Source organism: Pristiophorus japonicus, chromosome 1 (assembly GCF_044704955.1).
Source record: "Pristiophorus japonicus isolate sPriJap1 chromosome 1, sPriJap1.hap1, whole genome shotgun sequence".
Lineage (NCBI taxonomy): Eukaryota > Metazoa > Chordata > Chondrichthyes > Pristiophoridae > Pristiophorus > Pristiophorus japonicus.
In genome coordinates, this window is record NC_091977.1 from 280,534,145 (window position 1) to 280,549,500 (window position 15,356).

General features: G+C 45.3%; 1 protein-coding gene across 1 annotated transcript in view; it reads right to left on the reverse strand.

Moving 5' to 3' along the window:
- The window catches only part of dipk1c (divergent protein kinase domain 1C), an 89,335-nt gene extending 79,689 nt beyond the window's left edge, over positions 1 to 9,646 (reverse strand). Inside the window, exon 1 of the mRNA XM_070879039.1 lies at positions 9,461 to 9,646. Coding sequence (XP_070735140.1) covers positions 9,461 to 9,646 — 186 coding nt within the window. The remainder of the gene's footprint in view (positions 1 to 9,460) is intronic.
- Between the last annotated feature and the right edge of the window lie 5,710 nt (positions 9,647 to 15,356).

A 15,356-nucleotide genomic window follows, 5' to 3' on the forward strand; every position in this document is an offset into this window, starting at 1 on the left:
CTTGCTGTACCTGCAATACTATCCTTTTGTGTTTCATGCACAAGTACCCCAGGTCCCACTGTACTGCGGCACTTTGCAATCTCTCTCCATTTAAATAATAACTTGCTCTTTGTTTTTTTCTGCCAAAGTGCATGACCGAACACTTTCCGACATTATACTCCATCTGCCAAATTTTTGCCCACTCACTTAGCCTGTCTTAGCCTGCTCCATTTCAGCCTGTAACAGTATTATGTAACATATTAATAAAGCCATTTGTAAAAGTGTTTTAAAAGATGGGCAGGGCTCCAAGGAAATAAGGTACTAGAAAGTTTTCAAACACAGAAAATTAATCATTTGCAAATGATCTACTTTTAAAGGGCTCAATTTTGCCCAAGCCCATTTTCTGGCATATTGTCAGATTTTCAACCCTTTTTATAGGCCAGAAATACTCCAAAAATATTTGTGCGAAGTTTCCCCAATGTGCAATTCAAATTTGGCGCAGCGCAGTGTGTCAGTTGCCTCGGTGGGTGGAGCCTTCCGTCTGCGTCGAAAAAAATGATGCCGCACCGTCTGCGCATGCACGACAAAAAAAAGTGAAGTTTTTGACATTATTTTAATGGACGCGCATGTGCCGTACAGCTCCAGGTTGGCAATTGGCCATTTTTAAAGAGCCAGTTGTGTGTGTGAGAAGGAGCGGTGTGAGTGAGCATTGGAAAAATCGCAGCTGCAACAATACAAGATGAATACGTGGCTTGAGGAGTGATGCAGGAGGGAGGGATTCAAATTCCTGGGACATTGGAACCTGTTCTGGGGGAGGTGGGACCAGTACAAACTGGACGGCCTGCACCTGGGCAGGAAAGGAACCAATGTCCTCGGGGGAGTGTTTGCAATTGCTGCTGGGGAGAGGTTAAACTAATATGGCAGGGAGATGGGAACCTATGCAGGGAGACAGAGGGAAGTAAAATGGGGGCAGAAGCAAAAGATAGAAAGAAAAAAAGTAAAAGTGGAGGGCAGAAAAACCCACGGCAAAAATCAAAAAGTTCCACATTACAGCAAAATTCTAAAGGAGCATAGTGTGTTAAAAAGACAAGCCTGAAGGCTCTGTGCCTCAATGCGAGGAGTATTCGTAATAAGGTGGACAAATTAACTGCGCAGGCAGCTATTAACGAATATGATATAATTGGAATTACTGAGATACGGTTCCAGGGTGACCAAGGCTAGGTATTCAACATTCAGGAAGGATAGACAGAAAGGAAAAGGAGGTGAAGTAGCATTGCTGGTTAAAGAGGATATTAATGCAATAGTAAGGAAGGACAATAGCTTGAATGATGTGGATTCTGTATGGGGAGAGCTGCAGAATACCAAAGGGCAGAAAACGCGATTGGGAGTTGCATACAGACTACCAAGCAGTAGCAGTGAGGTTGGGGACAGCATCAAACAAGAAATTAGGGATGCGTGTAATAAAGGTACAGCAGTTATCATGGGCGACTTTAATCTAAATCTAGATTGGGTTAACCAAACTGGTAGCAATATGGTGGAGAAGGGTTTCTTGGAGTGTATTAGGAATGGTTTCCTAGACCAATATGTCAAGGAACCAACTCGAGGGCTGACCATCCTAGACTGTGTGATGTGTAATGAGAAAGGACTAATTACAAATCTTGTTGTGCGAGGCACCTTGGGGAAGAGTGACCATAATATGGTAGAATTCTTTATTAAGATGGAGAGTGACAGTTAATTCAGAGACTAGGATCCAGAATTTAAGGAAAGGTAATTTCGATGGTACGAGACGTGAATTGGCTTGAATAGACTGGCGAATGATACTTAAAGGGTTCACGGTGGATAGGCAATGGCAAACATTTAAAAATAACATGGATGAACTTCAACAATTGTACATCCCTGTCTGGAGTAAAAATAAAACGGGGAAGGTGGCTCAACCGTGGCTAACAAGGGAAATTAGGGATAGTGTTAAATCCAAGTAAGAGGCAAATAAATTGGCCAGAAAAAGCAGCAAACCTGAGGACTGGGAGAAATTTAGAATTCAACAGAGGAGGACAAAGGGGTTAATTAGGAGGGGGAAAACTGAGTATGAGAGGAAGCTTGCTGGGAACATAAAAACTGACTGCAAAAGCTTCTATAGACATGTGAAGAGAAAAAGATTAGTGAAGACAAAGGTAGGTCCCTTGCAGTCAGAATCCAGTCAATTTAGAATGGGGAACAAAAATGGCAGACCAATTGAACAAATACTTTGGTTCTGTCTTCACAAAAGACACATATAACTTTCCAGAAATACTAGGGAACCGAGGGTCTAGCGAGAAAAAGAGGAACTGAAGGAAATCCTTATTAGTTGGGAAATTGTGTTAGGGAAATTGATGGGATTGAAGGCCGATAAATCCCCAGGGCCTGATATGTACTGTAGGATGCAGACTAAGGAAGTGGCCCTAGAAATAGTGAATGCATTCCAGATCCATTTTCCAACAGTCTATCGACTCTGGATCAGTTCCTATGAACTGGAGGGTAGCTAATGTAACACCACTTTTTAAAAAAGGGAGAGAAAACAGGGAATTATAGACCAGTTAGCCTGACATCAGTAGTGGGGAAAATGTTGGAATCAATTATTAAAGATGAAATAGTAGCGCATTTGGAAAGCAGTGAAGGGATCGGTCCAAGTCAGCATGGATTTATGAAAGGGAAATCATGCTTGACAAATCTTCTAGAATTTTTTGAGGATGTAACCAAGAGTGGACAAGGGAGAACCAGTAGATGTGGTGTATTTGGACTTTCAAAAGGCTTTTGACTAGGTCCCACACAAGAGATTGTTGTGCAAGATTAAAGCACATGGTATTGGGGGTAATGTATTGACGTGGATAGAGAACTGGTTGGCAGACAGGAAGCAGAGAGTAGGAATAAACGGGTCCTTTACAGAATGGCAGGCAGTGACTAGTGGGGTGATGCAGGGCTCAGTGCTGGTACCCCAGCTCTTTACAAGATATATTAATTATTTAGATGATGGAGATATTACACTCAATTCCAAGTTTGCGGATGACACTAAACTTGGTGGCAGTGTAAGCTGTGAGGAGGACACTAAGAGGCTGCAGGGTGACTTGGACAGGTTCGGCGAGTGGGCAAATACAAGGCAGATGCAGTATAATGTGGATAAATGTGAGGTTCTCCATTTTGGGGGAAAAAACACGAAGGCAGAATATTATCTGAATGGCGGCAGATTAGGAAAAGGGGAGGTGCAGCGAGACCTGGGTGTAATGGTTCATCAGTCATTGAAAGTTGGCATGCAGGTACAGCAGGCGGAGAAGAAGGCAAATGGTATGTTGGCCTTCATGGCAAGGGGATTTGAGTATAGGAGCAGGGAAGTCTTGCTGCAGTTGTACAGGGCCTTGGTGAGACCCTACCTGGAATATTATGTTCAGTTTTGGTCTCCTAATCTGAGGAAGGACGTTCTTGCTATTGAGGGAGTGCAGTGGAGGTTCACCAGACTGATTCCAGGGATGGCTGGACTGACATATGAGGAGAGACTGGATCAACTGGGCCTTTATACATTGGAGTTTAGAAGGAGGAGAGAGGATCTCATAGAAACATATAAGATTCTGACTGGACTGTACAGACTAGATGCGGGAAGAATGTTCCCGATGTTGGGGAAGTCCAGAACCAGGGGACACAGTCTTAGGATAAGGGGTAGGCCATTTAGGACTGAGATGAGGAGAAACTTCTTCATTCAGAGAGTTGTTAACCTGTGGAATTCCCTGCCACAGAGAGTTATTGATGCCAGTTCATTGGATATATTCAAGAGGGAGTTCGATATAGCCCTTACGGCTAAAGGGATCAAGGGGTATGGAGAGAAAGCAGGAAAGAGATACTAAAGGAATGATCAGCCATGATCTTATTGAATGATGGTGCAGGCTCGATGGGCCGAATGGCCTACTCCTGCACCTATTTTCTATGTTTCTATGTCTCCGTCAGCTACGGTTCGGTTGATGCAATGGGCTTTCATCGTGGTCCTTCAAATCAGCCTGCTGCCTGTGCTGTGTGAGTCTATCCATGCCACCCACCCTGGCCCCTCCTCTGCTGCTAACCATTTGTTGGTGTTGTGTTATATTTTGCAAAAATTGAGGCCGACCCGGATGATGCAGATGATGATTTAGAGGAGGATGAGCCTGTAGAGGAGAACATCTTCCAATCTCAACCTCCAGACCAAGAGCATGGGGGTAAGGAGGAGGGGATGGAGATGGATGAAGCCCCCACTGTTTTACTGACTTTGGTGGAGGTGCAGGTGTGGCCCATTGAGGTGCCAGCCCCTTCCATGACTAGTGGTTTGAGTGTTGGTGGGACATTCCATGGTTTCCTAACATCCAAGGCTTTGGGTCCCAGTGGCAGGGTGCAGCAAGGCACACCCAGGGCCCCATCTTCCGAGACTGCGGGTTCCAGTGTTGTGGTGCAGCGAGGCACACCCAGGGCCCCACCTTCCGTGGCCGCGGGTTACAGTGGTGGGGTGCGAGCCACAACTGTGGGGAGGAGGGGAAGGAGAACTTGACCACGCTCTCCTGAGGTGCAGGATCTAACAGATGCGGCTCAGATGATGACAATGAGTGGGAAGAGCATTGACCTTATGCAATCACTCCTGGCCACCATCAATGGGGTGGGTGATGAGGTAGCGGGACTGTCGGGAGAAGTAACAGCAATCTCACAAGAAATGGGAACAATGTCCGGGACCATGAGTGAGGGAATGTAACAGGTAGCTGATGCGCTGTTAGTGAATATCAGGAAGGGAATGTCAGAGATGTTGCATACACTATCACTGAACATGAGGGAGGAAATGTTCACACATAGTTGAGACACTGTCAGGGTGCATGAGGGGTGACATGTTGGAGTTAGCTGCTGCAATAAGAGACAGAATCAACGGCCACTCTCACTCCAATCCCCACACCAGCCTCTGCAGAGCCCCAAGCAGGGCTCTCCACATTGCCGCCTGGGCCCTCCACAACGATGCCTGCTGTGCAACCCCCCATCCAATCCCATCCCCTTCAATAGGTGCACATTACCTCAGATCTTGAAAAGAATAAGCTTGGTACCAACCGCAGAAACACTGCCACCCTCCTGTGGGCAGGGGTAGTGGAGTCACCAAGAACAAACGCAGCAGGTGGTCTTAGAATCAGGTGGAGACGAGATGGGTGCAGCCTTTCTTTGCTGCTGCTGTTGTTGTTATAACTTTTGTTCTCAAATTAAAAGATTTTTGTAAGTTATGTAAATTTACAAGTTTAAAAGTTAGTAAGTGATCTTAAAGTTTGTAAGTGACTGTAACTGCAAACTTTAAGGTTTGATACAAGAATAATTTTATTGAAGTTAAGTACAAGGAACTGTTTGTTAAACTTTTGAATAAAATATATTTCACATTAAATCTGAATCATTTCTATTATTTGATCGATTATTAACACAACTTTTAAAGTAAACAAGAATCATTTCCAAGATTTGTTCCATTAACACATTACATAACAGGTCCAAACAGTAAACATGGTCCATGTGGAATAGTTGTCGTTGAGCCTGCTGGCAGCAAAGCATTCATGGATGAGCTGCTGGCGCAAGGCTCGAGCAATCGTTAAAGGGGCACGATGGCTCGCCCTCCTCCACCGTTGTGCTACGGGTTCAGGTACTTGCATGGCTTCCTCATTCTCATCCTCGTCACCTGCATCTTCCACATCATTATCATCAGCCATTCTCACTGCAGGTGGATCTTCTCCTACCAGGTGCTGCTGCCTCATGATGGCTAAGTTATGCAGCATGCAGCACACAACAGTGAACTAACCGACAATCTCAGGGGAGTACAGCAAGTAGCCTCCGGAATGGTCCAAGCATTGGAAACACTGTTTCAAGATGCCAATGGTCCTCCCTATGATGCTGCACATTGCAGTGTGCAACATGTTGTCCTCCTGATCAGCTTCCATCCGGGTTATGCGTAGGGGCGTCATGCGCTAGGTGGCGAGGCCGTACCCTTTGTCTCCCAGTAGCCAGCTCTGCCCTTCTGGCTGCTGCTGAAACATGGCAGATATAACGCTCTCTCGTAGAATGAACGCATCATGGGTGCTCCCAGGGTAACTTGCATCAACTGACATGATGCAATGCATGTTGTCATACACAAGCTGTACATTAATGGAGTGGAAGCCTTTTCTGTTCCTGCACATCTCGGAATCCTCCAAAAAGGTGCTTGCAAGTTGATGAGTGTACAATCAATGCAGGCCTGTACATTTGGGAAGCCAGCAATCCTGGAGAAGCCCACAGCCCTGTCATGCATTGCTTGGGCAGTTATGAGGAACTTTATGTAGTCATTCCTCCATGCATATACTGCAGTTGTCACCTGCCGATTACAGACATGTGTTGCATGTTGAGAGATGGCGCACACATACCCAATTGTAGCTTGAAATGATCCGGAGGCATAGAATGAAAGTGCAGCTGCAACCTTCCTGACGCTTCTAGGTTGCGGGTAAGATCTGTTACAACTTCTTTGCAGAAACGCAGCCGTCTGACACAGTCTGCATCACTCAGGTGCAGGTACGAACGCCTGTCTCGATATACCCGAGGTGGGTAAGATCTTCTGCCCAGCACCCTATGGGCGCTGATGTTCGTCATGCGATGACGCCAAATCAATTGTCTCCCTCGTAGCACCAACATGCAGAAGGCTCGCACAAGGTATGGCATTGTCAGTATTGCCCCCATAGTTAAATTTTACCTTTGCAAGAAGCTCAAAATGGCAGGAAGGCAGGACAGGTTCTTTGTTCTCTCTCCCCCCAAGGTCTGTATAGATGGACCACACCCAGGTCTTGTGACTTCTCCTTCCCCCAACTCCTTCCCCCACCTCATTGCAGTCTGTGACTTCTCCCTTTCTCCCCCCCCCCCCCCAAACTTATTGCAGTCTTGTGCCTAGTGCAGCAGTCTTCCAATCGCCACCACCCTCCCCGGGCTCAGTGCAGAAGCCTTCCGATCGGCACCTCTCCACCCGCCCATGCCCCCCGGGCCTGTTTTCCAGCCGAGCCCCGAACCCGTGTCCGGGCATGGAGCCGATTCTGACGGCCGACGCTACGATCCCCCACCTCCCCCTTCCACCCTGCTTGAAGATGTTTGGTGGTGGCGCGAGAGTAAAAAAAATGAAAACTTCAGAAATCCAAGCAGCTTCCATGTACTCCATTGAAAGATAAAAAAAGTTGAACTTTATCATGGATATTTAAAGTGTTAGAGAGTCCCTCCAAAAACTTTGTTGAAAAACAACGGCGCTTTTCAGTGCCGATTTTTCAATGTACGTTGCCTTCTGTTAACTCACCAGAAGGTTTTTTGGGAGTGGCCAGATACGCCGATTTAGGATTAAAAATTTGGGGCAAACTGTGAAAATGCTGAAAACTGGCGCAGATATGACAGAACACCCCCTATGATGTCCAAAAAAACCTAATGTAGAAAAATCATAACTAAAGCAGTTACGCCGGTGCAGATTCTGGGGGAATCTTTGAATTAAATAATTATACCAAAAAAAAAATTACCCAAAAAACAGCACAAATGGCCCAGGAAAATTGAGTCTAAAAATCTGTTTCTTATGTTAGAAATCATATTTTGACTACTTTGCCCTCCGGTTATTGGGAACATAAAATGGTGCTGGAAAAGATTTTCAAAAAATACTTTAAGCAATTTAATTGGTTCCCATTTTCTTCCTCATTGGCAGTTTTATTGGTAAGTGTTTTCTGACTGATGATGGCTGTTTGGTAATTTGCATTGGTTCTTGATAGTTCCTAATTGATTCCTGCTTTTAATGGTATGCCCACTACCTGTTCAATTGGGATTTGTTGCTGTTACATCTCGAATTGGGGAGTCAAGGGTTATGGGGAGAGGGCAGGGAGATGAGGCCAAGATCAGACCATCCATGATCTTATTGAATTGCGGAGCAGGCTCGAAGGGCCAAATGGCCTACTCCTGCTCCTATTTCTTATGTTCTTATGAATACAAAATCTGAGCCGATGAGTTGAAAGTATGGCCATAAACCCAGTGATAAGCCTGACTCCTGTATGTGTGCTAAGTATGACAGAGAGATTGGACTCGACACTTATATATAGATTATGTATACTTATTTAAACATTCATATTCTTGAGACTTTCATTTATAACGATAACTTACAGTTGCTATTGCTGGTCAGTGCCAGAAATAGTGGAATTAGTTGAACTTCATTTTTTCACACTTGATGCATAATAATTTTAAAATTATGCCGAAAGTAAATCAGAATCCGAATCTGTATTTGTGACCCTCTGATTCAGTTTCAAAATGGCCTAGGAACTAACATTATTTCCAGGTATTAAATGCTATTGAAAATTCACCATGTAATCATTTCACTTGTTGTGACAGACACATTATCTATCGTAATAAGTAGAAAATGCCTTTTATTCGGCTGGCAAGCGAGCTCTGTAGAGTCGGATAAGTCCCCAGACAATTTGTCGGCTCGTGATTTGAAGTAAAAATTGTCATCTAGGCAGTAATTAACAGATTTAAAATGCTGGAGTGTCGTCACTGTATCTGACAGCACTTTTACGCACTGAAGCTTTGGTTCGGGAATGGTGCTAATCCTGTCCCCGGGCATCAATCATTAATCTTGCTCGGTGCTTTGAATCATCTCTGGGCAGAGGGAATCTGCACCGTGTTATAGCGTGGCCGGACCAGCGCTTGCTGTGTGAAAGCTCGCATCTAAAGGGTGCTTTTATCTTTTTTTTATGCTTTTGAATCGTCCAACCTCTTGAATTTTTTTTAACAGCCAAACAAACACACTCGATAAAATGTCCCGGTACAACAACGTCTTAAAGGCTTACAGAATTGTTGAAATCATCTTCGGCCGAGCCAATTCCACTTACTAACCTCCTACTCTCAGTCGGGTTAGAAAGCTGACTCCTCCCAAACTGACTTCTTCGCTTACTCTACAGTCTTTAAATGAGACACGGCGAGCTTTCCTACTGCCCGGGAATGGTACAACGTCTGTCCAGTAATTGGCTTTTCCTTACCTGACCGCCTCGCATCTTAGATCATTATCCCATGCTTTAACTCCACCCACACACAGAAAAGAAATTACATATTGTTGCATTTGCACCGGATCCAGGTTAAGACACAACATGTAAAGACCCCGCGGGGTTACCGAATTGGGCTTGAACTTTATTCCAGCCCAACTTGTTATGGAAAACACGTTGCTTCTTGAACTAGAACAACATTTCCTTGGAATAAAACGATTGATACCGCGTTTATAACCTCGTGTGTCGGTCAGCATAGACACGATGGGCCGAAATGGCCTCCTTCCATGCTGTAAACTTCTATCATTCTATGAAGAGCAACTTCTGTTCAATGTAAAACTGCATCTTTTCCGAAGGGCAAGGTGACTTGCAGTTTCTATCGTTAGTTTCCGAGTTGCAATACTTTGTGCAACCCTGCTCCCTGCGTTTGTACAATCGCTTACCAGCCTGGCGAGGATTCTCTTACTGTGTCGATCGGTGCAGTATTCGGCGAAGACAGTCCTGTGGATGAAGGCTGTGGTGTTGACCAGAATCCAGCAGGCGAGCCACAGGAGGAAACAGCGAAGCGCGGATTTCTTCAGGATCTTCGGTCTCAAGTGCCGAAAGCCAGGGATCCCGGGGACGGGCATCGCTCGGGTCACTTGTCAACCTTCAGCCCACTGAACCGAATAGAGCGGGGTGTGGGGGGGTGTGGACCAAAGCCCAATCTCTGGCCCGGTACCCTGCCAGGGGGGAGCCGACATCTCCTCGACAGCGTATTCACAACGACATGTTCCCGACCCCAGATCTTGTCTCTCTGGTGCACAAACATAAAATGACAAGAGTTCCGATCAGCCAGCGACCTCCCCATGGTCTGTGAGCGGACACACACAGTCTCTAGCCCGCTCTGTCCCTCGCCCAGCGCACATTTATATTACAACACACACACAATAATCCAGGGTTAACCCTAAATGCTCCTTTATTTTTTTATGGAGGTTCCCAGTTTGCTTTTGTATTGAAACCACGTACTTCCGCATTTTTTGACTGCGATGTGTGGGGTGTCGCGCCGCGAACAGGCAGTGTTGAGTTTGATAGAAATCACACTGGGGAGGGCGTTTCCTGTGGAACCTTGCAATGCATTTCACATTTATGTTTAGTTCAAGGACGAAGAAGTTAAATAAAGGTCAAGATCAACTCGATTGAATAGCCCACGAGGGGACTGAACAAGGCTCGGGAACTATCCATAGGTGTGTACAGACCATGATGTCGTCATTGAGTGGTGGATACTAATACGATCAATATCTCGGGCAATATAAAGAACGTGGCATCAGCATCTGAAAAAGATGGGATTCTTCCTAGCACAGCCGATTTCACTCACTGAAGGATTCCACCTTTCATTAAGACCATCTATCTACCAAGCCATTAATGCACAGTGCGCTCAAATGGCTTTCGGCGTGAGGGCAGGAGTTTGACTTTACAGACCGTCCACCGCAATTTCAGTCCATTGCTCTCTGCTCTCCTACACTGCTCCATGTCCAGTTCAAATCCATAAATATTCTCTTTCCATTTGTTCCCAGTGTATTCCCTAATTCCCTGCTCTGAACATTGATTATGTCAACTTTAGACCTTAACTATCTCTGTTATGTATGTAATAAAGGTACAAACTGAGTACTGTTTAACGGAACAAGGTACAACCTTACTTCAGCTTTATTGCAGCCCAAAGTGCTTGACTCACAAAATGGCTGGCCTTTTACACCAGAGCAGTACCATGTGCGTGCTGCTCAGTGGCCTCTAACAATGACACCATCTAATGGCTACAAACAGCATGTACATATATGACAATACCGTCCTCTGAGATCTTATCACAGTCTTTCACAGGTTGAGACGGTTCGGTGCTTTACGCTCCCGGGTTGACCGTCTCAGTTCGATTCCGGCCTTGGGTGAGTGTGCAGAATCTGTTGTGGCTGGTGGCTGGATGGCTGACTTGTTGGGCGTGGCAGTGGCCATGTCAGGAATTGCAAGTCCATTTTTATTGAACAAGTCAGTGAAGGAAATTCCAGGTTCACTGATGACCCTTGAGTCCACTGAAGGCTGCTGGTAGGTTGGTTTCTTTGTCCGACTGCTCTGGCTCGTCTGTGTCCCTCAGCTTTGTTTGATCCATGTGTTTCCTGCAAGTTTGCCCATTCTTGAGCTTAATAACAAATACTCTGTTGCCCTCCTTGGCCATGACCGTACCAGCGATCCATTTGGGACCCTGACCATAATTCAACACATATACAGGATCAATAACAGAAATCTCGCATGACACAGTTGCACGATCGTGGTAGCCTTGTTGACTCTATCTTCTGTATTCAACATGATTATGTAAATCTGGGTGTACAAGAGATAACTTGGTCTTAAGACCTCTTTTCATCATGAGTTCAGCAGGCGAGACCCCTGTGAGTGTGTGGGGTCTTGTCCTGTAACTCAGCAGTATGCAAGACAAGCGGGTCCGCAGTGACACTTGGTTTACTCTCCTCATGCTTTGCTTGATAACTTGTACTGCATGTTCTGCTTGCCCGTAGGATGCAGGCTTGAATGGTGCTGACCTGATATATTTTATGCTGTTAAGTTTTACAAACTCCTGAAACTCCTGACTGGTGAAGCATGACCCATTGTCGCTCACCACTATGTCAGGCAGACTATGTGTCGCGAATATGACATTGAGATTCTCTATAGTTGTACTAGACGTACTGGATGACATGATTTTGCATTCTATCCACTTTTGAATAAGCATCCACCACCACTAAAAACATCTTTCCCAGGAAAGGACCTGCAAAATCTACATGGATCCTGGACCAAGGTTTGAATGGCCATGACCACAGACTCAGCGGCGATTCCACTGGTGCTTTGCTGAGCTGCATGCAGGTGTTGCACTGATGCACGCATGCTTCCAGCTCAGAATCAATTCCTGGCCACCATATGTGGGACCTGACGATGGCCTTCATCATCACTATACCAGGATGTGTGCTGTGTAACTCACACACAAACTTGTCTCTTCCTTTTTTCGGCATTATAACTCGATTGCCCCACAAATGCAATCTTCTTGAATAGACAGTTCGTCCTTTCGACGAATGTACGGTTTGTCCTCCTCACACATTTGCTTAGGTATGGCAGACCAATCCCCTTTGAGGATGCAACTGTTTACCACCGATAATATCGGGTCCTGGCTGGTCCAGGTCTTAATTGTTGAGCCGTGACAGGGGTACTTTCACTTTCAAAAACATCCATGATTAACATTAAATCTGCCTCCGGTTTGGGCAATGGCAACCAGCTCAAAGGTTCTTGTATTCTCATCGCCAAATGTTATGTATGCACTAAAGGTACAAACCGAGTATTGTTTAACTGAACAGGGTACAACCTTGGCTCTTTATTACGGCCCAAAGTGCCTGACTCACCAAATGGCTGGCCTTTTATACCAGAGCAGCACCATGTGCGTGCTGTTACGTGGCCTCCAACAATGACACCATCTGGTGGCTACAACAGCACATACATACATAACAGTCTCCGCCCCCCCCCCATTTCCCTGCAACCTTTCCCATTCACATCCCCCCGCCCGCCCCCACCCCCCACCCCAACACCCAGCTGTGTTGCAGCTGCTGCACTCACTTGCTTTTATTTTTACGCTTCTTCACAGCTTGACTGAGACGAGCTTTGGCCCTTTCCTTCTTTTTTTAGAATCGTAGAAAACTAGAATCATAGAAATTTACAGCACAGAAGGAAGCATTTCGGCCCATCACGCTGGCTGACCAAAAGGTACGCATAGTCAGAGGAAATGTATTAGCATGGATCAAGAATTGGCTGGCTAACAGAAAGCAGAGAGTCGGGATAAATGGGTCCTTTTCGGGTTGGAAATTGGTGGTTAGTGGTGTGCCACAGGGATCGGTGCTGGAGTCACAACTGTTTACAATATACATAGATGACCTGGAAGAGGGGATGGAGTGTAGTGTAACAAAATTTGCAGATGACACAAAGGTTAGTGGGAAAGCGGGTTGTGTAGAGGACACAGAGAGGCTGCAAAGAGATTTAGATAGGTTAAGCGAATGGGCTAAGGTTTGGCAGATGGAATACAATGTCGGAAAATGTGAGGTCATCCACTGATAGAGAATTCAAACAGGCTGCATTTAGACAGGCTGTGAAAATTCACAGACAACAAGTCAGAGATGCTACGTGAGATTTTAGGACCTTGGGTAGCGAGCCAATTAAAAGGTTAAAAGAGTAGTAATTGAGCCAATAAGGTCAAAGAAGGCGAGTTCTTTTCTGTAAATTGAACCCAGTATAAATACAGCCATTTTAACCATGTGGTCCCAGTAAGACAAAGGAACTGGCAATCAGCCAGCAGCTTGTTGCTCTCTGCCAAGATTTAAAAGTTAAAACTACCATCGGAGTTCGTATTTCATTGGAAATTAAGAGATCTAACATCCACCTTGGAAAAAAAAACAGTAAAAGGAATATTATTTGAATGGGGAGAAATTACAACATGCTGCGGTGCAGAGGGACCTGGGAGTCCTTGTGCATGAATCCCGAAAAGTTAGTTTGCAGGTACAGCAGGTAATCAGGAAGGCGAATGGAATGTTGGCCTTCATTGCGAGAGGGATGGAGTACAAAAGCAGGGAGGTCCTGCTGCAACTGTACAGGGTATTGGTGAGGCCGCACCTGGAGTACTGCGTGCAGTTTTGGTCACCTTACTTAAGGAAGGATATACTAGCTTTGGATGAGGTACAGAGACGATTCACTAGGCTGATTCCGGAGATGAGGGGGTTACCTTATAATGATAGATTGAGTAGACTGGGTCTTTACGCATTGGAGTTCAGAAGGATGAGGGGTGATCTTATAGAAACATTTAAAATAATGAAAGGGATAGACAAGATAGAGGCAGAGAGGTTGTTTCCACTGGTCGGAGAGACTAGAACTAGGGGGCACAGCCTCAAAATATGGGGGAGCCAATTTAAAACCGAGTTGAGAAGGAATTTCTTCTCCCAGAGGGTTGTGAATCTGTGGAATTCTCTGCCGAAGGAAGCAGTTGAGGCTAGCTCATTGAATGTATTCAAATCACAGATAGATAGATTTTTAATCAATAAGGGAATTAAGGGTTATGGGGAGTGGGCGGGTAAGTGGAGCTGAGTCCACGGCCAGATCAGCCATGATCTAGTTGAGTGGCGGAGCAGGCTCGAGGGGCTAGATGGCCTACTCCTGTTCCTAATTCTTATGTTCTTACGTTCTTATCCAGCCTAATCCAATTTTCCAGCTCTTGGTCCGTAACCCTGTAGGTTACAGCACTTCAAGTGCACATCCAAGTACTTTTTAAATGTGGTGACGTTTCTGCCTCTACCACCTTTTCAGGCAGTGAGTTCCAGACCCCCAGCCACCCTCTGGGTGAAAAATTTCTCCTCCAAAATGTGGCTATTAAATAGCCCACTTAGTAATAGCAGGTAGCATTTTTGTACCCTCATCTTTACCTGCTCTCTGTTAAGTGTCAGCTGTGGCTCAGTGGATAGCACACTCACCACTGAGTCAGAAGACTGTGGGTTCAAGTCCTACTCCAGGAAAGTGAGCACACCAATCTCGGCTGGCACTCCAGTGCAATGCTGAGGGAGTGCTGTGCTGTGCTGTGCTGTCGAAGGTGTTGTCTTTCAGATGAGATGTTAAACCGAGGCCCTGTTGGCTCTTTCAGCTTGATGTAACAGATCCCACGGCACTATTTCAAACAAGAGCAGGGGAGTTATCCCTGGTGTCCTAGCCAATATTTATCCCTCAATCAACATAACAAAAACTGATTATCTGGTCATTATCACTTTGCTGTTTGTGGGAGCTTGCTGTGTACAAATTGGCTGCCACGTTTTCTACATTTCTACAGTGACTACATTTCAAAAGTACTTCATTGGCTGTAAAGTGCTTTGAAATGTCCAGTGGTCAAGAAAGGTGCTATATAAATATAAGTATTTTTTTCTTTTCCCTTCCCTCTCTGTTTCGGTTCTTCTCTTCAAGGTGCTCTGGTGCCTAACTCTCTTTGGTCAGTTCCGAGAGAGGGCTCCAGCTCCAAACATTGACCTGTCATATTTGTTTTCAGATACCAACTAACCCGCTGTATACTTCTAGCATTTTCTGTTTCTAATTCACATTTGCAGCTTTCATCATTTGAAGGGATAAGGCAGCATAGTTATGTTACTAGATAATGTTACCAGACGAGTAATCCAGAGGCCTGGACTAATGATCCGGAAATGTGATTTCAAATCCCACCACGGCAGCTGGGGACTTTAAAATTCAATTAATTAAATAAATCTGGAATAAAAAGCTAGTAATGGTGACCGTTAAACTACC